This window comes from Coturnix japonica, chromosome 8 (genome assembly GCF_054131305.1).
Source record: "Coturnix japonica strain WE chromosome 8, WE-NBRP24, whole genome shotgun sequence".
NCBI classification, from domain to species: Eukaryota; Metazoa; Chordata; class Aves; order Galliformes; family Phasianidae; genus Coturnix; species Coturnix japonica.
This window is the reverse complement of record NC_140670.1, coordinates 26,738,525-26,765,573: the sequence shown is the minus strand read 5'-3', so window position 1 is coordinate 26,765,573 and position 27,049 is coordinate 26,738,525. Positions and strand designations below refer to the sequence as shown.

Below are 27,049 nucleotides of genomic sequence, written 5' to 3'. Positions count from 1 at the left end.
AACTTACCATGGAAAGCAGCAACGTGAGTAACACAGAGTCTTTAAATCAAAGTTTCACATCCATGAAAGACACGCCCACAGGATATAACCCATGTTGCATTCCCATCATTCAGTCACTAGAGTAAGAGAACGGAGAACGGAGTGGCCAAACGGAGAACCAAAAATTGATGCTAATGGTGCAGGAGTTTTGCAGTGCCACAGCAGACAACCTGGCCAGCAAGCAGCATGGAACTGCAGCCTCTCCACTCCTCTTGTTTGGCATTTCAGTGACTATTTCAAATGCAGGGCTTTATCCCAGATATTCACGTGATAAAACTATTCCTTTCATTCATCATGACAGGAGAAAAGTAGATGTGCTACAGGATTATTGAATGGGGACAAATATGAAAGCCCTGTCTGGACAGTCTGGTAGACAGACAGGAACAATCTGGATGTGTTTTAAACACCAGCAGCCCCCTCTCTTAGTCATTTTGAGAACCTCTAGGGAAGCATCATTGAGAAATCATCAGTGCAATCAAATTCTGTCGAATATGCAAACTATTAAGCAAGCATTCACTGCCCCAGCAAACCAAAATGGTTTCAAGAATCTCCACGTTGGACCCCACTGCTGCCCACACAGCTTCAAGTCCTGCTCTGTGGAATTCAACTCCCAAAGCCCTACTATGAAAGACAAAGCAGTTGACTGTACCTGAAATGACAGATTATCAACATGTAGGACATCATACAAGAATACGATATGTATACCTGTAATGATGAATGCACCTTTCAGAGCACTAGTTACATAACAATTACCTTTACAGACTCTTTGAATTTGTAAACTATTCACTTATAACTCCATTTCAGACCTCACCTGAAACATCAGCATTTAGGTTTAATGCATTCTGGATTACATTCGACTGAAAGAACAATCTGCATAGCAAAAACTACAGAAGAGTGGGCATTTTCCAAATGGATTTCAAGAAAACAAATTGCCACTCCACATTTATATACCCTTGCAGCTATGAAAGTCCTGTCACCATGGTACTCCAGTGTTTGGAAGCATCTGTCAAGGAAAAAAAAGGGGTTTTCTTTGGAGCACATTCAGTAAATCCTAAGGTTTGTAATTTTTTATTGAAGGATTAGTAACAACAGCTGTAGGGCACCCTATAAGTTCTTTAAAAGTTTATGCAGACTTGACGTCAGTGGCAGAACAATTTACAGGATGTAATGAGAGAAATAAACAGAGCAGAGAGCAGCAGGCACTGGATGTTTTCAGTGCATATTTGAGCCTCAGAAAACAAAAGAACCATTTGTCTCACACTGCATTTTGTCACCCTCCTCACACTGACCTGAAAATTTACACAAAAGGCAAGACAATCCCAATCCAATCTAAAAACGTCTCAATCATTCAGTCTTTTCCCTTGACCCAACTTATCACTTATCTTCACGGCTCACAGCAGTTTCTTCAGGAAGCTCTGTCTTAAATTTTTTATGAGATTGCTCTCCTGGGAAAAGAGACATGCAATGCTCTAAGGATTGTGCAATTTCATCAATTGTCCATCTGTCTTCATGAAGCGCGTGCTCCTCCAGCGTAAACGGTCCATGTTTGGTTCGGGTCAGCTCTTGTATGCTGGCACAGGTTGAAAGTTCTACAGTACAGGAGAAATGAGAATTTACAAGAAATGCGTGGTCAAATTTAATTCATTTTTCTATATGTAGCCCTCTTCATTGCTCTGCTTAGTTTGAAATGAGGATTCATCACTCATTTACATCTCTGTAAGTCTGAGGCAAGTAATTCCTTTGATTTCAATAGATCTTTCAGTGTAGTAAGTGTTCAAAATCTGACAGAAAGTTGTCTGGAAGTTTTTCAAGATTTAAATCAGAAAGAAAAATGACATAAAATAAGGGCAGCACATTCCGTATTCACAAGCGACTAAGGGGACCATGTGCTGATTCTCCATGCACTTAGAGGCCATAGCATTTTTGTCTTCGAGAAGAATTTTGACATTCGTATCCCTGTGCCACTCAATAGGATAACATAAACTAAGATATGGAAACATTTGAAATATAAACAGATCCTCTGATGGGTTAAATACACATAGGACACAATTACATAATGAGGAGTTACCAAAGATATGAACAACTGGAGCTTACTCGTAAGCATATGGGTGTATGAGAATATTCTTGTCCACCCTTTCAGAGGGCAGAAGATTTTTTCCTGCATTTCATGCTTTGAAGAAGAGCCAGCTGGGAAGAGATTTTATCTTGGTGTGTTTAAGTGACTAAACACAATCGAGCATACACAGGAGGCTATAGCAGAAGAATCCCTGACTTGCCTAAGCACAAGCAATAACATTGAAATTCACAGGGTTCTTTCACATTGCTTGGTTTTTGGTCTGCAAACATATCACTTAATAAAAAAAAAAAAGAAATACTGAAATGGACTATCTGTTCTCCATCATGCAGTTTGATAAATACAGGATGCAAGACAAATAATCCTGTGGGAAAGCAACACCATTCGTGGTACAGGGGAAGGAAAAAGAAAGCACTAGAAAAATAATCACAAATGAACAAGACTTTCCAGCAGACAGGGTTTATTATGTGCATGGTAACGTTCTGTGCAATCTGTTTTCAAAATGCAATGAATAATGTTTAAAAAGGCAGAATCTTTCTTCTGCTTCTTCTCACCCTTAATCTGAGTTAGCTTTAACATATGGAGGAGAGGAAAAAAAGATTCCCACCTTGCCTTGCATTTTCTTGCTCAGTGCTTTTCCTCACTCCATTTTTATCCCCCCAGCCCCCAGAGCCCTTTAGCAATTATTTAGGCTTTATTCCTTCATGCTCCCAATGAACATACTTTAGTACTTAAAAGCAAGTGATAGCAACAAAAAGCTGCAAAACAGGACCTATGTTTGGTGGCTGGACGCAAAAAAATATATAGCAAGAATTTTCTATAAGCAGACACATTACTTCCCAAAACCATCACTTTCTTTACCTCCTCATACCCACCTTTGCCAATGTCACTGACCAGGCTCCTGACATAAAAGCCGCCACCACATTCAATATCTGGAATGTTAAATGGTGACATGGTAAATTGCCAGCAGAATGTGAAATCTACTTCACATAGAGACCATGATCCCAAACAAATGTAAAAATGCACCAAGCAAACAACCCAGTGATAAAATATTTATAGGATGCAACATCAATTATTCATCCTGTAACATATGTGCGGGTGAGATTGCTAAGCCAGACAGGAGGGAAGGCAAATACAATGGCAACTGAATTAACTCACTAGAAATTAAGTACTTGCTGTGGTATGTTAAAAATGCTTCAGTTCCATTCATTTTTAAGGTTTCAGAAGGTTGTTACATATTTCTAATGATGAAACCAAGTTACTTTAGGAATAACCTAAAATAGCTTTCAGTGCTTTTAAGACACTGCACTTGGGCAACTCCAATGAAAGCTGCTGACATTTTAAAATTCCCCTTTAACTTCCCCTGCTGTCAGTGATCAGCTTCTGGTCACCCAACCAGAAAGTAAGGCCTGAAGCAACACAGCACTGAGATCTGTCTCTCAGACCTGCTCACCATATACAATCTGGTCCAATAGAGGATTGCGGGTCAATCAGGTAGTGCCCCAGTGCAAAAGATTATCCAGACCTCAGAGCAGCATGAAACATTTACAACAGGATCTTTGATTTATTAATGTGCTTCTTAATGTATGACAGAAGAAAGCGTAAGATCCTGCCTCTGCAAACTAGAAAGAGGCCTGACAATAGCTGATACTGTCCCCTATACTATGCCCCAGCTGCTGGTCAGCAGCTCTGGGCATCTAGGCAAAAGAATGGGTCAGGTGAAGTAACCAGACCTGAGAAAGGAGGAGTGAGCTGGAGGTCATAAAATCATGGACAGATGCAAATAATCCGCTGACCAGCCTCTCAGAATTCTCCCTCACAGAAAGATTACACATAATCAGCTTAACTTAAAACCAAAATATGGTGCTTTTACTGCAAAGTGAAAGTCTCTGCACACAGGCTCACACCAAAATAAGCAGATGAGGGAAACGAAAACAATTTCAATACCTTAGTCCCATTCTGAGTGTCAATAAGCACTAACAAACAAGCTGGTAGCATCACCCTATGTAATAATCTTTGGCCTTTACCCAGTGTGAACAGTGGTGGCTGGAACTGTTGCAGAGAGAGGCTGTAGACTCTTACTGGCCGAGCAGGCTTTGCTTCCACCGCTTCTCCTCTCTTCATTAGAGTTGATAGCCTTTCTCCATCCTTCTTCAAAGCAGAATAGCTGATCAGATAGAGCATGAAAAATGTGTCACCCAATTGTAAAAGAACAAGCTTCCCCTCCTGTTAATACTGTACCACAACAGCATACACTTATTCTTCTAATCCTCTCTACATGCTCCCACACAAGAACATTAAACCTAGCAAGCACTTCTGAAATCTCTTGGATACAAAATCTCACTCACCAGTAGCTATGTAAACTGGAAAACAAGCAACAGTCCTCAATTTACCTACTGTTTCTCAGATTTAGGTGTTTCATCCCTCAGTTTACAGTTCATGAAAACAAGGAGTTGCTATAAGAGGTACAACACATTCCATCACTAAGAAGTCTACAGGACATGCTACTTCAGTGCTATGTTGGGGTGAGCACTGGGCTCAACTTTACTCAGACTATGGTCTTCCCTGAACAGCAGCTGTCAGGTTATGTGGCCTCGTTCTGGGGTGTTCAAGACAAAAGCATAATCCAATAATTTCATTCAGAACATTAAATTTTATCCAAAGCTCCCACTCTGGCCCTGACAGAAAGACAGCTATAACAAAATCGAAAATGATCTTGCTCAAATTACTGGAAGGTAATTTGAAAAGGTCACGCAAACAGAACACCTCCTGAATTACTGACCTTACAAGGCTCACAGTGGAGCCACAGTAACCAAGCCAATGCAAATGCAGAGGAAAGCACATTAGTTCAAATCACCAAAAAAGCCATCTGTCACAAGCTAAGCACTTGCATACTGCCAGTTACCATGGCTCACCTGACTACAAGAAAATGGTAAAGCTACGGAATTTCAAATCACTAACAATTTATTCCTACTCTAAAGTATTCAGAAAACTAACTTGAAGACATTTAAGGAACTTCCAAGCTGATGTTAGTAAGCCTCTCCCTATTCTGTAACTAAAATTGAATTCTCAAAGCCTTCCCTTCTAACCAGAAGACAGGACAGAACTTCCCCCAGCCCTGCAAGAGCTACTTAAGACTGCTATTCTTTGGAAACAAAACAGGCTCCAGGTTGCCATTTGAGCTGGATGTTCAAAGCAGCACGACCTGCAGTTGCGAACATTAAACTTTTAAGTCTACATGGCCTCTACTTTCTTGCCAAAATGTCTCTACTTTATTTCTGTCATAACCAACTCCTGTTGGCAAGTCCCAACATCTGAGAGTTCAGAAAGTTGTGGAACTTACAGTGGAGGAACCTGCATTATGTCCCCTGTGAACTTCTGCAGCACATTCTCAAGATCTGTTTTTGTTACTTGGTCTGTCAAAAGAAAAGAAGTGTGTTAACAATGGTTATTCACATTGGCCTAATGGCACCAATCATGTTTTGCAAACAGATGAAAAGCTGTTCCCCTCGTCTGAATTTAGATTGGATGAACAATGCCAAAGGAAGGTAAACAGAATGTAGGTAGGAGTGTGAATTAGCGCAACAAGATGGAACAAACAGTCCAAGGTGATTAAGGCAGTCTGGACTCTTCCAGAAGGGCAGAAATCCCTACGTACATAGTTCCGTTATGCAATTTCTCTCTAACAGGACTACAAACTAATTTTTCTTGGGAACTACAGAAAAATTACAAATCTTGTCCATTCTAACCCTTGCTAAGGGTCTGAGAAGATGAAAATGCTCATCTGGCCTTGGGAACTTCTCTTTAAGAGCGCCTAAGCACAGGGGAAAAATACAGCAGGTTACTGGAAAACAAAAACATTGCACTTTTTTCTTGCCCAGCTATTCAGTAGAACTTACATTAATCCCTAATTTGTTTAGAAAGTATTTGTACTTTTGTACATGAGATCTGCAATCACAATGCACTTCAGTAACTGTTTAGTCCTCTGCCTCATAAGTGAAATTAACTTCTGAAGAATAGCTGCACTTGCAGCCCTTACAAAACAGATGTCCTCCATGCTGAAAATAAGAAGGAAGAAGTTTCTTTCACTGAAACTTCTGAAGGTGGCAATGTAGAACCTCCCTTCCACAATGAACAATATGCAGCCTCAGGAGCACCTGCTGTCCCTGAGAAGTACCAGTGTCTCCAGAAGTGTTTTTAACAGCAAGGTTGCAAGGCACACAGGTCAGCCAGGGATACTGAGAGAGAGCAACACACAACAAAATGTGGAGCAGAAAGGACAGAATTGCTTGCACATTAAGTCTGGATCTTCTTCTGAAGGGCCTCTTACACCATCAGTTCAATCTGATTGCATTACTGTAGTCTAGCAATGTATCACAGCAAAATCATAGAGAAAAGTTAGCTTGACTCAATTCGGTGCCAGTGATCCTGTCAGCCTTCTTGTAAACTCCACACTGTTTCGGGCTAGACTTTAGTATTTAATGTCTAAGGAAAAAGAAATTCCCAGGCGAGGAACTATGTATAAAGCCATTTACAAAGCTGTGCAGTGTGTTATCAAACTAGACACTTACAGGCGAGTTTACTGAGATATAGAATAAGTCATATTTGTATTCTGTGATACATCATGGCTCAAGGTAGTCAGAATTCAACTCCAACAATCTGAAACTGTATTGCTTTTACTTTTTCCGCTCCAGCATGCATTGCCTTTGTGCTAAGGGCTGTGCTGGATTCTTGCTCATCCCTACAGGAAGCTGATGGACTTTTTACCCAGCAATCTGACACCGATGAATACCCCATTAATCCAGACCCAAACAAACAGTTGCACTGTGTCTAAACTAGTATAAATTGTGCATTTGTCCCAAACAACAGACTGGATTCAAGGCTGTGCAGGGCACAGAGCCACACTGCAAACCAACTCCTTTACTGCCTTTCAGCTCCCACTCTCCTTGAATCCACCATACAGGTAGAAGGGAATTCACTCCTGCCCAGCAGAGATATCTCCCTTCTGGCCCTGTGCCCCCAGCTCCCTCCCTTGGGCATAGGCTTGAGTTTAGCACATTAACAGCTCCTCTCCACAGCAAATTTAGAGCAACATAGTGACTCAACCCTCTGTCAAGCACGGAATATAAGCACATCCATAAGGGATGAATAGTTTCTGCAGTTCCCAAAGTTTCTCTCATGTGTGACTTCCCTTCTCTACTCTCTAAGATCAAGGGGTAGAGAGAGGTTTCTGCAGTACATACTTGGTGCAGATCCTTATCATTCCTGCTACCAATAACAAGCCCGCCCTCCCCACTACCCTGACTGCAAATGCCAAATATTCTCATCTGTCACATCCCAGAACACAAGATTTGCTAGAAGCTGGGCTCTGCACTTTCGTAAGAGGTTAAGGAACTGTTGCCCTGCTTCAGGACTCAGTTCGTCCCACGGGACAAATGCATCCCATCCCCAGGAGTAATGACAGCCCTAGGTTCAAACAAAATGACCACAGATGCTCTGTGTGTACACTATTTGAAATAAATTTAATTCATCACTATTTTCTAAATTTCTTCCTTAACTCCTTACACCAACAGTGGGGTTACATGATGTAACACAGAAACACAGACTGCTTCTTCCACTGGAACTTCCCCTGTGATTCTACCAGCACCCAAAACTCCAATATCCTAAAAACACCCAGAATGCTTCGGGGCTCCTAGAATGAAAACTTTCAAGAACAGCAGTGCTTCTGAGTGCTGATGACTGCAGAAATGTTTTCCTGTTGTAATCATATAGAAAGCCATAGAAGTTACCAAACCAAAAGGTGCCAGAGCCTCCAGAAGCCCACACTTGACCTTGCCCTGTGTTTGCTAACAAGCCCTACCAAAGCAGAATATAAGGCCAGAAGAATTAGCCACAACTGTCCAAGGAAACTACAGAAACTGGCCTCAGTTCAATCTGGCAGCATGTAACTGCAAACAGACAAGCAGAATGCTGAAAGAACAGCATTTAAAAGTTTGAGTAGCATAATCAGCAGAAACATGGAAAAAGCCCTAAGGAGTTCTATTCCCCAAATCTGGAGTCTGTGAGCAGCTGGGAGGAAGCGAGCTTCAGAATGCACATTCCTATTTGTAGTCACAGAAAGGCTACAAACACTAGAGTTCCTAAGAAAATATCTGAGAAACACTAAAACCCTTGCTGCTTCCGAAGTCAGCAACCGATAGCCTGGGAGCAGCATGAAACCTTAAGTAAATCTCATGTGATAATACAAGTTTTCTCTCTGCTAAAAAAACGCAAACAAAAACTACCAGAAGTCCAAGAAGAATAAAGTCCAATCAGTTCTTTCCAACACATCCTTCACTATGATCAACTTAGCCCACAACATTTAGCTTTCCAAAGTGCCACCTAGAATCACCTCAAGAACTGCAATCTGATACTTTCTCATAGAAGGTAACTTTCTTCAGGCACTTTATTCTTTGAGTCCAGCGGAATTATTACAGAGCAGGTTTACATATCCTGAAGGCTGTTTTACTGCCCTCTCCTGCTCCAGGTCCCAGCCCTGCATTCTGCTGGCACTGCAGAGCTTGCATTCCCTAGCAGATGCTCAGCATCTCCCAGGAACCATCTAGATGTCAAGAAATGCTGAAAATTGTCTCAGATGTCTTTTGTGTATGCTCCTGGAGTAGCAATTAAGATTAGAGGTGAGTTACCCAAGCTTTTTTGAGAAAACACTGGAGATGAGAAATACCTGCTTTACTGGAAGGTAAGGAAGGAAAGTGAAAATACACAGGTAGCATAGAGAAAAGGAAGGAAAAAGGAATACACATGTTCTCTAATCCTTCTTTAGGAAGAATCAGAATCTGATTTGAATAAGGAATGCAGCAGACCAATTTCATAAGCATTTCTTCCTGAAGGAAGCAGTGTCCCCAGTCCAGCACTGTATTGGCTCATCAATGCCAATACTTCTTTCTGTGAAAGAGCATGTTGAGCTTTGCCATGGGATTGATATCAGTTTTCAAAATGACAAGCAAGTAAAAAGAAAAAAGGTTGTTTTTAATCCAAACTAGTTCCTCAAGCTTACATGGCAGATAGTCTACCAAAAAGCTAAACCAACTTAATGCAAGATGCGGTGCAGAGGTAGAAGGTACTGTAAAAACAGCTGCCATTGGAAGAAATGCTCATGAAAACAATGTATATTCAGTGTGCCCTCGGCAAGTCAGAGTTAAAAAGCAAGAGTAGTGTTTCATATAACTTTAGTTTACTTTTTTTTTTTTTTTTTTAAATTGACTGTGGGGGCTTCATCTACTTGAAAAGGTAATCCACAGTTTCTTTGTGAGCATTCTACAGTGAACACTCAGTGAAGCAGAGCTACAGCAGTCCACTTTGAGAGTTAGAAAAGACCAGGAAAGCATTTACCAGTCATCACCAAATATTGGCAATGAGAAATTCTCAATACCATGCTGGCATTCAGGTCTTTAGAAGCTCAGAGAGAAACTCTGAAGCAAAAGCAAATGTTCCAACATCTCTAAATAGCACTGCCCAGCAAATAATGCAATTTGGACTGATTCATGAGGTTTAAGTTGGACAACAAACTCATGCTTGTATGCCTTGTGTAAAGAAGGACTACAGAAGAAAGGAGACTAGGGCTGAATAATGGAATGCAAGCCACCTTATTCATCACTGTTATGTATTCCGTATGTATTTCATTCCTAAGCCCCTGTGCTCTGCTCTGCGGTTCAGAAAATTTCACACACTAAAGTTGCTAGGACACAGACCGCAAGCAAGAGCAAGATTTGGTAGGTAAACATATGTAGAGGGAAGCTTATGCCATCCTCATTTTATGTCACAAAGTCTGTAGTTAAACAGACATCCTGGAGGGAAGATCTGAGTACTTTATTCTTCTACCGGCCTTGAAGGGCGTTACTAAAAGAGGACTCATGAGACTACACACTGAAAGAGGAAAATTTTACTGGACACAGCATGCCATTTGTCAGCCTGCTCAAGATTTAAAATGACACAGTCCTGCTCAATTCTATTTTCTCCCTCTTAATCTACTGACTGTACTGATTTCTCCCCCCACCCCGGCCAAGAAATGAACACTCACACTGGACATAATTGCATGAAGCTGGACTGAATTAGATGAGAACTGAAGTTGAAGATGAAATAATCTTAGTTTGATTTCACATTTAAATTTAATTCACAGAGCCCCAAACATCATTTCCACTCTTCCATGACATAGTCCGTTTATGCCTTCAAATAACATCAAGCATATTGATTCATTTGTGATTACCATAAGGCTTTTCTTCAGTTACTTTTCCTGTAGCATCTAACGTATCAGTAGCTCTGCCCAGTAGTCCAATGGCAGTGTACTTCTGGGAAGGAAAAATAAAAGAACAATCAGATCTTCAAGGTTTTCTTGTTTATTTCTTTAAATGCCTGCAAAAAAGTAAATACTTCAGATGAAACCAGGAAGAATTACACCTTTGGGTAAGCAAAAGTAGAGATAAGAAGGAACTCAAAAGATGTTTGAATGCTGCATTACATGGGCCTACAACTTCAGTTCTAGAAAGCCAAGGAAGAAACAACTGATCTGACTCCTAACTATAAACACATCATAAAGAAAACTACAGCATGCTAAAAACCAGAAAGTCTCCATAAGGTATCATATATCAATACTTAAGCAAGCCAAGTAGAGTACTTTTCATGCACAATTTTTCTCTTCTATCACAATCTTTTTGTTTGTTTTTATAGCACACAAAACTTCACAACTGAAAGCAAAACACCACTTCCAAGGTTCCAAGTTACAGCATTACAACAGCTCAATCCCAAGATGCATCGATATACAATAGCCTAAAGCCAGAGGAGTTGTGAACACCTGGAACGCAGTAAGGTCATTATGCCTATCACATGGAGATTGAGGCCACTGATAGACATCAAAGGCTTCAAAGAATACTTCTATTTCAGGGCATTTCCTCAAGCAGCTATTGCCTAAAGATTTATCTTCAACATGTATTTGTAGCTTGCAAGCACTCAACCTGTTCCCAGGACAGAAGCTCTAGTCAATATTGCCACATTTAACCCACAATTACTGCCAGGCTGTGGACATAACACAGAACCTACTGAAGCTGGCAAGGTTCAATTAAATCACCACAGCTGAGCAAGTAAGAATTTTACCAAGACATAAAAAGACACCTTTCAGAACCTGGTTGGCCAAATTTGACTGGAACGCATCCAGACAGGTAGAAGCACTAACATTTTACAATTTGATGCAATTTATTCTTTTACATATCCTTGCAAAGGAACCAACAAGTTCAAGCAATAACAGTGTGGGAATATAAATCACACCTACAGAATGTGACTACTAAGACATGTCTTGATTTTGTTCTGTGTGACAACCTGCCACTTGAATGTATTTCTTCAAGCAATTGCCAGTAAATGGAAGCAGCAGAAATAGACAAGAGGCAGTGGACTGCACTTCACTATAAAAATAGCTGTAAGCTAAGCAAAGTATACTTTTTTCCCCAAACACTGAAGATGCCTAAATCACCAGAAACTGCAAAATCAGGCATTTAAATATCTACCTGTAATTTGTCATGTTTACTTCAGGAAAGTATGGAAAAGAAAAGGAAGAGTGGATGAAGGCTTGAAGGCCATTCCACAATAAACAACTTTACAGTACATCATCTGCTTTTAGGACCATAAAATTGCTTGCACTCTGAGACATTTAATGATCTAGTTCTTAACTTTAATAGCACAGTTAGAAAGAGACACTATTCAGCAGTTATTTCTAGAGGTTAATAAAAAAAATGTGAGAGGGTCTTAACGATTATAGCACAGTGAATGATCTGAGCAGTTTGGGGGAACTTAAAATCTGAAAACTTTGTACCTCTTCTGATTAAACATCTCCAAATGAAAATACTGATACTACTTCATTTTGAATGCACTTTTTCTTCCTAATTCTGTTTTGGGTCAGGCTGCCTGTTTTAATAATAAGCTTCACTTGATCTCCCAGCAGTGGGCAAGTAATACAATATGTTTATATGAAAACCACAAACAGTATGAACCACACAATCCAAAGCTCAACACTTGACTTGCCCTTTGGTTTCTGCAAAAAAAGAGAAAGCCGTCCTTAAAAAGCCAGCCAAAAAAAAAAACAAAAACAAAAAAACCTTAAAACTAGCCACAGATTGTCATTCCTTAGAGGAGCCTTCAAAGAGTCACAAAACACTCAAGTCAGAAATACAATAATCCACTAAGAAGGGTAGAACAGGTCAGGAAATTAAGAATTACAGTTGGTTTACATATCAGTCTCTAGAGCGTCCTTGGACACCTACAATTATACACCATAATTCTTCCTAATCACTTAATAGGGTTTACTTCCCCTTTGTTAGTATTTGGACCCAGGCATCATACAAGGTAAGATGAGAGTCCAGATTTAATCCATCATTCCTCTTATTTTGTGTCTAAATCCAGCATTCACAATCCTTAGCCTCTAACTCACACAGCCCCACAACTGCCCAATGGATTGAGTCATCCAGCAAGTGTTTGGTGACCTTTCCTCACTTGTGCTGACAATCATTTATTTCTTCCGGATTCATAAAACATATCTAGCAACATTCCTCCTGTGCTCTCAAGTTACAAATTCCTGCAGGAACACAGCTGGCAATGGCTCACAACAATGCTGACTTCAGCCCACTCAACCTGAAACAAAAAAGCCAAGGTAGTAGATCTTGCATGCAGTGGAAAAGCCTTACAACTCCAGACTGCAAGATGAAACAACCCAGCTTCTGCAGCCCATCAGAGCACACTGCCAATGGATAGCCCTTATGCTCCTTCCCCCTGCTTATCTCAAGAGATCAAGACTCAAATGGTTTAAAGATTAAAACCAGCATCTCAGCTTCCCCTTATAGGAAGCTACAGTATGCAAGCGTGGCATATTAAAAGCTAAGATGAAGCATTCCCACTCATATCCTGTATACACTGAAGCATTGTGCATTAATTTCAACTTCTAATGGTGTTCTCAGTTGTTCCAAAAGCCTCCCAGTTGTTAGAACATCATAACCCTGAGGGGATACAGACCTTCATACCACATCACGCATTAGGGAATGGCTAAAGATCTCTGCTGTCTAGAAAACATTTTTCTTGATGCTATGACAAGTGCAACCAGAGACAAAGCAATCAGAAGCCTTCAAGTATAAGGAACAACCTTAAGATGCTTTGAGATGACAAACACTGCAATCGATGACGATATAACATGAAAAGCGTTCAGCAGACTGGGGTATACATATACAAATACATGGTGCATGCAACCCCAACAAGATGAGAAAGATGTGTATTGTGCTTTGGAAGCCACACGGCTGCTGCCACACCTGTGAGCAGAGGGACGTGCCTAGAAGGCTGTGCCTAAGAAAACAAGGTGACAAGAACCTTGAAGAAAGAAGCATCAAACCCTCTACTAATCCTAAAGATCACGTACTGAGAAATTTTGTTTCAGCTACAACCATAGAATTCCCACAATTGATAAATACAATGCCTACAATAACATCTTACTAATAGAAGAGCAATCATTTGGCTTTTAGATTCTAAATCCAATTTTAGACAAATCCTGCTACAAGCTTGGAGGAAAAGGAAAGTATGAACACAGCAAGAGAAAGGACGGGACTTTACCTGTACACTAATTTAAATGTGAGAGGAAGAAGAGGAGGAAGAGCCGTCTCCTATTCATGAGTTTCTGCAGCCATACAGCTCTGAAGGCCCTGGGCTGACTGCCAGGCACGTCTGCCCCACTTATCTGTGTGAATGCCAGACAGACGTGGAACGGAACTTCTCCATTTTAATTGTTAATATATCAAAGAGCTTTTTTTTATTATTATTTTGGGAAAGAAGCCAGACAGTTGAAATCATAAATTACAACATGTTTAAAAGCTTTTCTCGAACACGGAGAAGAAATGCTTTGGAGGAACTCTGCAGAAACAGAGTTATGAAATAAGGTCACCAGTAGCTGTCAGGAAGATTTTAAGATGGTTCCCAATGCAGGAACTTTGAAGCAAGGCAAACTCCTGCAAGAGACAGTTCAAAAGAGTTCATCCAAGGATGACCCATTTTCTAATCGCAGCAGCAACTGAACACAAAAGTGTAAAAGGAAAATAAATAAAGGCTCCGGCCCACATGCAAGAGACTGGAAGCCAAGAAAGAGCAACCAGAGCTGCTAGAAACAGAAAGTCAATTTATGCAAAGTGATGCCTGCGCGTGGCTGACAAGTTTGAAGGAACAACAACAAAAAAAGAAAACCACAACAACAGCAAATCAGAAAACCCAAGTGCTTCAGGGAACATGAATGAGATCAGGCAAGCACTGATTACAAGTAGTGCATTGGTGTCTGCTCCATCCAACCTACAGGCCTGGTACATGCAGTGATATTTTTGTAGACCTAGGCCATTGAGATATCAAAAAGGCTGTCAACTCTCAGGTTAAAACTGACATTCACTTTGTGTGCCATGACATGTAAAGTACAACTCGCATACTCTGGATTTAGTAGTTGCATAATTTCTATTTGCTCTTCCCATAACATTTGAAGGTACCAATGGTTTCTAGTATGCTAACATACACCAAAACAGAGAGTACACGAGATAGACAAAAACACTGAAAGAAAAGAAGGTTGCCATAGTTTCAATTATTTTCCAAAACAAAGCACTCGCACTAAGTAGATTTCAATATATTAAAAACAAAGAGCCCTAATCTCTTAAAAGCAGGTTGCACAGAGGCAAAATTAAGGCTGCGGGATTAGGGAGGAGCTCAGTATTTTATGATAAAACAAGTTCAAAATTAACAAACACTAAACATGCCCCCTTAAAATACACAAACATTGCAACTTCACCATCCATTTTTATCCTAAAAAAGCTGACTTTGTGCTAAGCCTGCACTAAATTTTATTTTCTGCCAGAAGCTGTAATTGTACTGTCATTGCTGAAGAACTATCTGATCTTTACTTGTGGACTAACAGGATTTTCTGACCTCTTATGTCAGCTTATTTAAAGAGTTCAAGCACATGGAGTGATGGGATTTCAAAGTGAAGGAGCAGAACCACCAGTAGGAGGAAGCCCAGAGGAGATGCTTTACCTGGAGTTGAGAGAAGACAAAGGGGTAACTGAAAAAGGCAGCAAGTTTAAGTTCTGGTGTTAGGTAGAGGGGAGGAAAGCAGTGGGAGAAAAAACAACCAGACACCAAACAACCCCAACAGCAACAGGAAAACTTGGTCCCCCTAGACAACATCACGGTTGTGTGTCACTCACGGACACAGCACAGGCTCATAATACCCAAGGGGGCACTGAAGGCTTGCATGCAGTAATGGCTGCATGGAAACCAAAGTCTATTTATTAAAACCTTCCTGACACTGTCTTGTAGGAACCTATCACACTCACCAAGGTATCTCAGGCTGGCTCTTAAATTCTCTTTTCAGCTTCAGTACCTGTTCTTTACCCATTTCCTCATTCTGCTGTCTAGCGCCTACGCTGCAGAGCATACAAAATAAACCCGGACAGCCTTCAGCTCCCGGCTGAGAAACAGTTTTAAGCAAATTCATAATTCTCTGCCCAGAAATAAGACAGTATCTCCAGAGGGGGTAAAACTTCACTCACATAAAATTCACAGATAAAACTGAAAGCAGGGAAGCCTCTGGTGAATCCAAAGATGCTGCAAGTTCTAAAAGGCAGAGCTAAGAGCATCTCTATGGCACCTGAAGGGAGCACTACAGACAACAACGCAGAACAGCTGTTTAAACCTGTTAATGTATTTTTTTTCTCCTTAGACTTTTAATAATAGAAAAGGCCTTGCCATGTTGCTGCCCTGGGTTTGTTTTTTATAGCTTTTTTGTTTTCTGAATGAATGAACATAAGGAATACCTGTATGTGTAGCACAGACACACACAATTATAGGAAGGTCAAGAGAGAAAGGGCAGCACTGACCTCGCAAATGAAAGAAAAGTCACACTACAGCATGCTCTTAGAACATTCAGCATTTTTGGTGGAAAGAGCTTCTGCAGCACAATAGGTGCAATATTTCCAACAGTTTAAAAAAGTGTGAATATTAATAGAGCATGGAGCTGAGCTATTAATAGCTTAGATCTCCAGGGTTAACATAAAAGAAACTTGAGCAATACACAGCATGTTAAGCCAGCTTACTAATGGTACTGCAGCAGGAAAGCTGTCTATACCATCTAACAGCTTCTTGCTCTACAACTGTGTTTTGGGGATACTGGGCAGGTAAGGAAAGAGCAGGTATTCACATCAACTTCTTTTTATTATTTCTCAGGAAAAAAAGCAGGCTAAAAGAAATATACCACCTGACTGAAATAACAGATAATGACGAGGCTACCAATGTGTATTTGGTAAGACCACTTTATCCAGGTACTGCTTCAGCCCTTTCCAATTTCTGTATGCTTCACTGTGTGGGCTTCACATTGCTCAGTGCATTTTGTTTTGTACAGACACCACTTCAAGTTTTGATAACACCTTCTGCACATTCTCAAAACATAAAAGCAACATAACTCACTCAGCCTCCCAGCCTTTTTCTTATGCATCTTCCTGATACCAAAATAAGAAGGAAGACTGTACTTCCATAAACTGACATTGATCTTTAGTTTATTCTTGAGACAATCATTATCAGTAACACACAATAATACACACAAGATTGAAAAACATGCTGAGTGTACATAAGTGAACCAGACACCTCTGGAAAGAGGGCATGGAATTATAACAGCAAGTTCTCGTTCAGCTAAGATTTTCAGGTGTTAGTAGTGGTTAAAACACAAAGCAAACAGTATCACAGCAGGATTTGGCTACAGCTGTAATAGACTACAGACATAAGCAGGACAAGTTTTAGTTGTAGAGATAATGATTTTCACCTAAGACCTCCTTCTGTACTTGCACAATACCATAAAAATACCAGGTAACAGAAAAGACAAGACTTTTCTGCCCCATTATCTGCATTTCAGGAATGCAATGTACATTGCTGAACACACAAAAACAATACCTAAATGGATGAAATTAAGGAACCACTGCATGTCAGGATGAATCACCCAGTCCACAAGGGCTGAAACACATCCATCTGCCTGTAGGTTAACAATGCTCATAAAACAATCACTCCTCCTCTGATCTGCCAGTCCTGTTACTCAAGGGAAACCAATAAAACACCTTTCAAAACAAGTCTGGGAACTGAAATTCATAACTCCACTGGGCTCAGAAAAAAGTTGGGCTCAATAGAGATGTTGGATTTATGACACAGTGTAATGTTACCTCACACTAACCCCCTCACATTCCACAATGTATAATACACCAGGCACTCTCCTTCCCCTAGGAGATAACCTTATCTTTCTTTCCTCTCCCACCCTCCTTGTAAGGAAATAATAATTTCTTTGGGCTTGAACGCTAGCAAAGTACTGGTGCTTTATGTCACTGCAGTCCATACTGTTTAAGTGAGCAGGCCACGTACAGCACTCTGTTTTGCTCCTTCTTCCATCTCAGTACAAACAGATTCAGTCAGACCCGTAATTGGGTGAGTGGGGTAACACAAACAAGGAGTTGTGAGAATAAAAGGGTGAGCAGCACAGAGTGAAAAAACAAGAAGGTGTTGAGTAAAAATTTCCATGTGAAAGCGCTGGGTTGCAATCTGACCAGTACCACTTGGATTCCTTCGACAAATATAAATCACTGGATATGGAAGGAGCACAGCTTGGAAGCAAAACACCACCAAAAAACCATGTGATGAACCACCCAGCAAGCAATAGTAATGCCCCAGCCTTGTGACTGGAAGCCTGGTTCACATGGTTGTTAACAAGAACCTTGCTACCCACATGGGAGTTATTTTTTTGCTCCATTTTATTAAAGCAGGTCATAAAATGCAGCCCATCGGTACGTATGGAACACCCTTGGGGTGCTACCTGCTGGATCTGCCTGCCCAACCAAAACCACTGGTCTACCACAGGCATGAGCATTAATGCATTTTCTTTCAGAAGCGGTCTAAAATACACCTACCTCTCAAAACATATCTGAAATTACATTTAATTTTAAAATCCATATCTTCTATTTCAGACCCAAGAAAGTGCTTGCATGTTCAAATGCCAGACTGTCTTTACTATACCAAAAGATCTAATAAAAAAAGCATTACTACTACCCACAAACCTTACCCTTCCGAGAGAATGTTAAAAGTATCAGAATACAAAAAAGAAAACAGAACATCCCTATGCACTGTATGAATACATAGCTTTGATCTTACTAGCTCCAAAAGAAAGACAGATGAGGCAAAGATCTCTGCTGGTGATGCAGGAGAGATTTTTATATTTAAAATAAGAGCACACACAACCAAGAGGATCCTTCAAAAGGAAAGTCAACTGTATTTTCTTACACTCATAATTCATGTACATGAACCGAAGCACAAACTGCTTTAGAAATGCATTTTAAAACAGTGGGGAAAAAAAGCCTCTTTAAAAAGAAAAACAGGGTTGCCTAAGATTTAGCACTTATACCATCATGTTGTACATATTAATGTGAAAACACACAAATGTTGGCGGAAGAATAGAGTTCTCAGAGATCTTGAGTTCTTATAAATCTCAGGAAAATAGGTAGATTGAAGAGGAAAAAAAAGAACACCACCTATTAGAGTTTCCACAAAGAAAGAGGTCCCAGAGGGAGCCCCTCTATATTCCTGGATACCAAACTGCCCACACGAGGCTTTGGTGTCTAACGAGCTGTAAGCAAATGAAGTCACAAGAAAGGGGTTCATTAGTTCTGTTTCTTACAAGGACTAGTAGATGTTCTTTTCAATGCACTATTAATTGATTGAACTCATTACCTAAAGATGGAAGTGAATGACGTAAAAAATAAATAAATAAATTCAATGGAGAAAGCTAGCAACCTTTATGTTTGAGAAGTAAAGGGATACAAATTAAAGCCTAATCTTTTAGGACAGTAAGACAATCACAGGAAGTAAAGTGAGGCAACAACCTTTTTCATGGACACCTTGTTTTGTAGCATCTGGTCTCAACCCCCAGGAGAAACAATTCTGCAATACACAAATTCTAAGCCACAAATTACAATGCAAGAAGTGACTTACATTGCTCTGAACAACCTGATCAAGCTGTAGATGCCCCTGTTCATTGCAGGGGAGCTGACCTAGGCGACCTTTAAAGGTTCCTTCAAATTCCAACAATTCTATGCTTCCAAAATTCTCATATGTGATGTCCAATTTACTCTTACACACATTCTACCCCTCTTTCATCGGATAAATGCTAAGTATTAAGGCCTGTCAATGAATTCGTAATCACTTCCCATCCAGGATTCATAAAAGCTAAAGTTTTTCCAATTATAAGAAGTCTAAATTGTCACATATCACTGACGTATCCTTCTTCTGTCCATATTCTCTTTCTAGCCCTTGCAATGATTTGGAGATTATGTTTTACTCTCTCCAGAGGTTTTTTTTAATTATTATTATCTATTTAGGATAGTGTTCTATTCTGGAGAAGCCTGAACTTTTGACATTAGATTTTCTATTTTAAGTGCTCCATACCCAAACTTGTGCAAACACCAAAATCCCCTCATGTCACTGAGCTCTTGGGGTTTCAGACCATGACATTATCGTACACCCTCAGATGAAAATAAAGCATGTGTGCCTTCTGCTCATCAAGAAGCAATGATTTCAAGCACAGTTAGATGGATGGCCAAGTCCTTTTCTCATTCACACTTTTAAGATGCAAATAAAATGCTTGGGGCAAGCCCAGATGCTACCTCACTGAAAAGAATGTAAAATAAACACGGAATTAAAGCCTAAACATTTTAATTATCCAGTTTTATCCCATCTAAAAATAAATGCTGCATTGTTGGAAGACATCTCCAAACAGAAAGCGTTAGCACAAAGGAGAATCACACTTCTTATTGCTATTCCTTTATTCTTCTCTTCTGTTAAGTCCCCAGCTATTTCTCCTTATTGTACCAACATTCCAGCACATTCAAGGAGATAAAAGGTTTTAAAACATAAGTACCACTTGGGAAATCGTGCTAGTAGCTAGCACTCTCTGCTCCATTTGTCCATCCCAAAAAGCCAATTCTGTATTTTGTTTGAGACAGACCAGTCACCCACAAGACTGAAACGATTTATGATAATAAAAATTACTTATTTTCCTGGTGAAGCAGGAAATAGTTCCTCATTCTACTGTCTATATTTTGCAAACACAATAAAATACTCTGAATAATGCAGTGAGAAAAGTCCTGGCAAGTCCAATCCCAAAATGTGAGATGGAAGAGCAATTCCCTATGGAACTGGTATTAAATGTTCAGTATTTATCTTTCTCCAAAAGGATTCAGTTCTTACCTCTCGCTTGAAAAAAATTAAAGCAAACAAAAACTAAACCAGCTTACATATATTTTTAATTCTGGATAAATACTAAGAATTCAGTGAGGTCTGGAACGTTACCTACTAGGTATTGCCCTTGGCTACACAATTGTATTTGTTTTGAGTTAATTCATAAGGAGGTCAAACCAACAGAGCACCAGCTGAGAACTCAATCTACAGTGGATGAGTAACACTCCCTGTATAATGTGCATAAGTTGCAAATAGAGTGATAATGTTCATAGCTGCCACACAGAGTCAGGAAAGTTTCACACAACATTTAAGGGAAAAATATACAGAAACAGTCCAATCTCTGGCAGAGCCACCATATGGAGTTTACTGCAGAAACATACGTTTTGGCCACTCAGCATAGCTCTGCTGCCAACAATGATAGACTGAACTGTTTCTTTACAAGATACATTCCTATAATGAAACAATAAATCCTAACCAGAGACGCCCAGCCAGTCCAGCCAAATCTTTATCAAAATAAGCAGAATAAAAGAAAAAGCTTCAGCAGACACTATAGTTTCCACAGTGGTAAGAAGATGAAATCAGAGTACAAGTTTATAGCATAAGCATAAAACATTTAGAAAAAAATCCTCAAATCTATTTAGACAGCTGTTAATTTATCTGCATCAGATCTCTTGCTAAGACGTGAGCCTTTATTGTATGCACAGTCAAAACCAAAAGGCAGCTGCCTGAAGCAGATGCATCAACTTCCTCATGCCTCCTGAGTTACCGTGAGCCAAAGTCACCAAAGTATAAATGGAAAGTAAGAAAGCTGAGGCAGACAAGCTCCAAACAAAAGCTTATGACTGCTATGCCATCTGGCACAGATGCTAGCTACCTCACACCCTCTGCCACACCAGAACATGAACAGTTGCAGATGAATAGTAGATCTGCCATCGGGATGCATCTTCACTCATGCACAGTGTGCACTGACCTAATGCCAGGTGAGAGTGGATCTGGATGGAAGACATTGATGGAAGGTCCTCACCCCTCATTTCTTCTCTGTGCCCCCTTTCCACCTTCTTGTAATAGCAGCTCTAAGCCTTCCGGAGCTAACAAAAGAGCTTGTACGTATGCTGTCTTCTGTCAAAACAATAGAAACTACTTCATCCACCAGAGCTGCTTCCACTGAAAGAAATCAGTTTAAGAGGCTCTTCAGGTGTTTAGAATTCAAGAATTTCCACACATTCACCTGTGATGACATAATTTAGCTGAATTAGTTCAGTGTATCTCTTAAGTACTCAGAAGGGAGACGTCAAGTGATAGGTTAGACTTACATAGAAAAATATAGCACTACAAGATAAATCATTTCCTAAGGAAGGCTGGGAACTCACTTCTACCTGAAGATCTGGATATCGCCCTATTTTCAGAACTGACCCATAGACTCTCAGAACTAAGACCAGTCTGCTTTAGGCAGATATCTACTGAAAAAGGTCACAGGAGATGGATGACACATGGAAGTATCAACTAAGCCAAGGCCAGAAGAATTCTAAATCTGGGATTTTAAAGGCAGCTGCAACAGAGGGCAAGGAGGATACAAAATCGTTGGTGAAACCTCCCAGAACAGCAGGCTCAGGTAGAGAAGCTGCTACAAAAGCACTATTCACTGCTGCAGCATGCTTCTTCATGGATGCACTTAGGTTCTGGTCACTCAAGTGCAAGCAATTAGGAAGCAAGAACTGGTCAGATTGTCATGAGAAACATAAGAGCTGACTTCAGCTGAATTGCTGTTCTTTATTCTTGAAATTGCAAAGATTAAAATTTGATTTTTTTTCCCCTATTCAAATATCTATTCTAACCCCAAATTAATTTTAATCTCAGTTCTGCCCATAGCCAAGGAAAGAAATCCAGGTGTCTGTAGGTTTTCAGATAGAAACGTGTGTTTTATAAGAAATGTGATGTCTGAATCATTCAGAACACGCATTGGGATTTATCATCTAACTTCTCACCTTTCAACTGTAAATCCAACTCCAGCTGCTTACTGTTCATACCAGAAGAGAACAGGAAAAACAGGAAAATAAAATGCATTAGAAAGGCTATCAATTTGCTGAGCCTACTATTGACTTTCCTTGAGTACAAGATAGGAAGGCTTAATTGATTTCTCTATCCGTCAGACTTACCTAAAATTCTCATTTAAAAGTAATGGCCAAAACCACAGAATTTCACTTGCAAAGAAGGAATCAACTCTTGCAGATTATTCCTGGAGAACATGCACCTGCTCAGTAAGCAATACCCACAATCTGGAGCACAGTCACCAAAGACGCAGCACAACTAATCGAAAGCAGCAATCAACAAGATTGCTATCTGCCAGGACTCCAGTCTGGTTTATCTCATGCAGCCAGAAGGCTTTTGTTCCCTTTAACTTCTTACATGTGCTTGTCCATGTGTTTGTCGATCACCTGTCTAAAGTGGGCAGAATCTGAAGTGAAAGCTACTGTCACAAACAAGACATAATTCCAAAAAGGTGCCTCCTGGCATTTAAGAAGAAAGAAACATCATCTGTTACTGTAAGCTAAATCATAGTTCTGCTATCTACATGTATGAGAGGCAACCAGAAACTGAACTGTCATACACAATTATCCTCCAAAATCATCTCTTATAGTGCCATTTTTATTATGGCTTCTCAATCTTTCTTTGCTGAAAATAGCAAAATATTATAGCTACCTTCCTGCAAAATAGGAATTATTCCTTTATTAAAACTCATCAGCAAAATAAAGACAAATAAAGGTTATTCAATGACCAGCCCAGACACGAGTCTAAATACAAAAAGGAACAGTCGTACTTATTTACAATGACTATACTGGACATTTCAGATATTCATATGTTGGTGCAGCTCTTCCTTGAAAGAAAAACAGATATCAGGCTAACAAACAAGCACAAATACAAATCATATAGCATTCCTTACCTTGGAACCTGCCAATATAGTTTTCAGCAATTTTGTTCCCTTTCCAATACCAACCACTGCAAAAGACAGAAAGAGAAATTACACATCTAAACCAGCTTTGCATTTCCCTTATTCAACACCATTACGAGAGAAGCTCTGATGCTCAGAAAATGGTACTAGAGAAATAAAGAAGTTTACAGCAGAAGACAAATAAGCTTCACCTAGTTCTCAAAATGCTTTAATTCGACTCCTAGATTTATTTATCTTTTAATCACCAAAGAAACAGATAGTGCAATTAACCCCGTCTCTCATTTGATGAAAGCTTTGGCTCGCTAATAATGAATCTGGACTGCACTGCAAGTAAAATGGGCCTTTCAAATGCTGATAGAGGCAAAGAGTAACACAGCCAAGATAGCATAATGAAACAGCTTATCGGAGTCACAGCAACAAAGCAAATTAACCAAAAGGTCCAACCAGGCTGTCAGAAATCTTTCATAGTCTGGCCCCCCTATTATTGTATAGGTACAAACCATTGTTTTTTCCATCCCAAATCAGTATTCTGCAAAGTAATGATCAGTCAGGCCTTCTTAAGAGAAGCAGATGGGAAAAGGCGGTATTTTACATTTTACTTCAAAGCGTTTTACAACAAGGTGCTTGCCTTGGATAAGCCTATTGATTTGCTCCACATACAGCAATCCAAAGAAACAATGACAATAGAAGGAAGATGAACAGGGATGAGTCGGATACATTGCCACAACACACATCTCTGAGAACATCACCATTCCATCTACTACAATTCATTGCAGAAATTCTCCACTGTGTCATATCAAAAAAGAAAGAAAAAGAAAGTGTTGATGAGAAAGTAAGGAATTACTCCACACTTCTCCTACTATTAAATAATAAAGGGTCACCTTCACCTTTCCTGAACTATAAAGGGGAAATTCTTTTCATATACAAGCTAAGGAATACGTAACAGCTTCTGTCCTTGATTTTAATAAAACTGTAGGAGTTAAGTGAATTTGAAACAAATCAGTTTTGTACTCACTCGAGTCAAAAAGCCAGAAGCATCCAGCTTGGTAATGACTATTTAAAACAAAACAAAAAAATCAACCAAAATCACGTTTGTGCTCTATTTCTCAATCTTAACACTCTTGAGATTCATAAGACTTATTCTCAGTAATTCTCCTCTTGCTCCTCAGGGTTTTTACAGTCACACACACCCTCGTCCTTGCACTTCTGTGTACCTTCAGTTCAGCCTGTTCCTGTCAAATTCACCAGACAGAACTACAGCAAGGCTGAGAAATGGAGATAAGCTCACATAAAACTTTATAACCAGGCAGTTTTCTTGCAACACACTGACATCACTCATAACTTGGACTTAAAAATACCTACTTCAGTTTCAGAAGTATTGCCACTACCTCTTTATACATGGCTTAGATTTCCCTAGGACACAGAGCCCCACCAGCACAGGGCTGTCGTTTGCCACCTGGTCCATAAATTGCCCATCATTTGTGCCATACATATCACTGATCTCTGCCTCCAAATTTCTTCCTCATCTACACTTGCTGTGCATACAAAAAGGAATATTAAAGTGCATCTGCCCAGTCATTTGCAGTACACTTTGCACACCAAGCAAGACTTTGTATCAGCAATTCAAATGAATGAAGTTGCAGATATGCAACTCCTGAAACAGTGGGAAAGAACAAAAGGTTACATTTTAGAAGATAAATACTTTATTACACTACAATGCACGAGGAAAGAAAGCTTCCCTCCCCCTCCTACCACAAACAAAAAGGCAGAATTGAGTCATTCATAAGATGTGTTCTCTCACATTCTTTCTTTTCTCTTAATCATCTTAACCAAATCCCCAAGATATCTCAACACATGGCCTTTCCTGCTCCTCTCTAGTCTTGTCTTTTCCAATCTAACTACCATTGATTTTCCTCTGTGTGCTTTGTATGGCAGTGGAATGAAGCATCCTGTGCCTTCTTGGATCGATCTATACCATATTAAGGTGATGCACTTCTGTCTTTACCAAGCATATCAAACCCAAGTACTTTTTGTCATACCACACGAGCTGGCTTTGGAGACTGATGGATATCAGAGAACACTAGGAGAAGCAATTAAGGATGACAAGAGATTTTTCTTCTCCTCTGGATCAATGCTGTTGACTTCCCACAATGAACAGCAAAATGCTCAAAGGGAACAACCCTGCAAAATGGAAGCATCCACTTCAGCCAGATACACAGTATTGTCTGGTGAGTGGTCACACAGCACAGGAAACCAGAACAAGAACTGTTAGTGCTTCCCTTCCAGCCCAAGAGGGGCATGTTTCAAAACGTTCACAGGTGACCAAGAACAATTATCAGCATATATAGACTTCTACAAGCAACAATCTCTGCAAACATTCCCTGAAAGTACTGTTCCTATTACAGGTAGGACAAGGTGGGATGGTTTTAAACCGAGACAGGAGAGGTTTAGGTTGGATATCAGGAGGAAGTTTTTCCACACAGAGGGAGGTGACGCACTGGAACAGGTTGCCCAAGGAGGTTGCCCCATCCCTGGAGGCACTGAAGACCAGGCTGGACGTGGCTCTGGGCAGCCTGGTCTGGTGGTTGGTGACCCTGTACATAGCAGGTGGGTTGAAACCAGATGAGCACTGTGGTCCTTTCCAACCCAGGCCTTCTATGATTCTATGATTAGAAAGTGAAACCTCGCACAGAATCACAAGGGTTGGAAGGAGTCTGCGGAGATCGTCTATGACTGTTCTTTAATGAGCACGATAGGACAGCAAGCAAAAAAACACTTCTGCACTGAGCCTCTAGAAAACAGCACCTGAACTGCTGTTACTCATTCTTTATTTGACAAGTATTATAACCCCCACAGGTTCCCTCAAAATCCCAGAAACGCATTAAGAACAAATACTTCAAAAATTATGATGGCTATGAATCCCCAGCTTAACTAAAAACAAAACAAACCCCTATATTTAGGAAATATGGTGGGATACATGGTGGGATGTTGTGTAACGAATGTGTGCCATAACCAACAAAGTTGCTTATTTCAGGAACTTTGAAACAACATGTACATGTGTACAATTAATCAAAAAGGAAATGTAACCCAGGGCCTGAATGTAAATGTAAAGTAAATGTAATTTAAATGTAACTCATTTATATGGACAAATGTAACTCCAGTAACCCAGAGCCACAGTGTCTGCTGCATGTATCCCAAACCACCCCCCCACCTTCACATGTAGGCACACACGTGCTTCCCATGCTCGTTCTGTAACTGTATTTGCACTCCTCATTACCCAGAACTCCTGTAGCTGCACTATCCAAAGTTCCACCATGTCCAATTTTCAAGGCTTGCCTTTTCCTTTTGTTATGCTTTGTTTGCACACCAGCTTCTGCAAACAGAAATGAAAAGAAGGCGTTACAAAACAACCTCAGGACCCAGGAAGGGGCAGGCACATCCCCGAGCTCAACTGCCCGTCCCACTGCCACCCAAAAGCCGGAGCGCCCACCCACCTACCTGCCAGCAGCCTCTCCTTCAGCAGGTTGAGCACGGCGGCCGAGGTGGGTCCCTTGGGCTTGTAGACAGCGAACAACCCGCTCAGGGAGAAGAGCTTCTCAGCCGACCTGCCGCCCAGCTCCCCGGTGGCCATGCTCCGAAACACAGCACGCCCCGCC

General features: G+C 40.3%; 1 protein-coding gene across 10 annotated transcripts; it reads right to left on the bottom strand.

Annotated features, from left to right (window-relative positions):
* Positions 1–851: 851 nt before the first annotated feature.
* Positions 852–27,049, bottom strand: TRUB1 (TruB pseudouridine synthase family member 1). Of its 10 annotated transcripts, none has more exons than XM_085555288.1 (8): positions 26,892–27,049; positions 26,671–26,766; positions 23,385–23,440; positions 10,380–10,461; positions 5,457–5,529; positions 4,061–4,280; positions 2,989–3,045; positions 852–1,628 (listed from the first exon to the last, which is right to left on the bottom strand). In XM_085555288.1, exons 1-8 carry the CDS (start codon positions 27,022–27,024, stop codon positions 1,596–1,598), a joined length of 750 nt encoding a protein of 249 aa, XP_085411414.1. In that variant the 5' UTR covers positions 27,025–27,049; the 3' UTR covers positions 852–1,595. The 10 variants fall into 10 exon arrangements, with proteins under 10 accessions (XP_085411414.1, XP_015722879.2, XP_085411419.1 ...); XM_015867393.3 differs by having other exon boundaries at positions 4,141–4,280; XM_085555293.1 differs by having other exon boundaries at positions 4,196–4,280.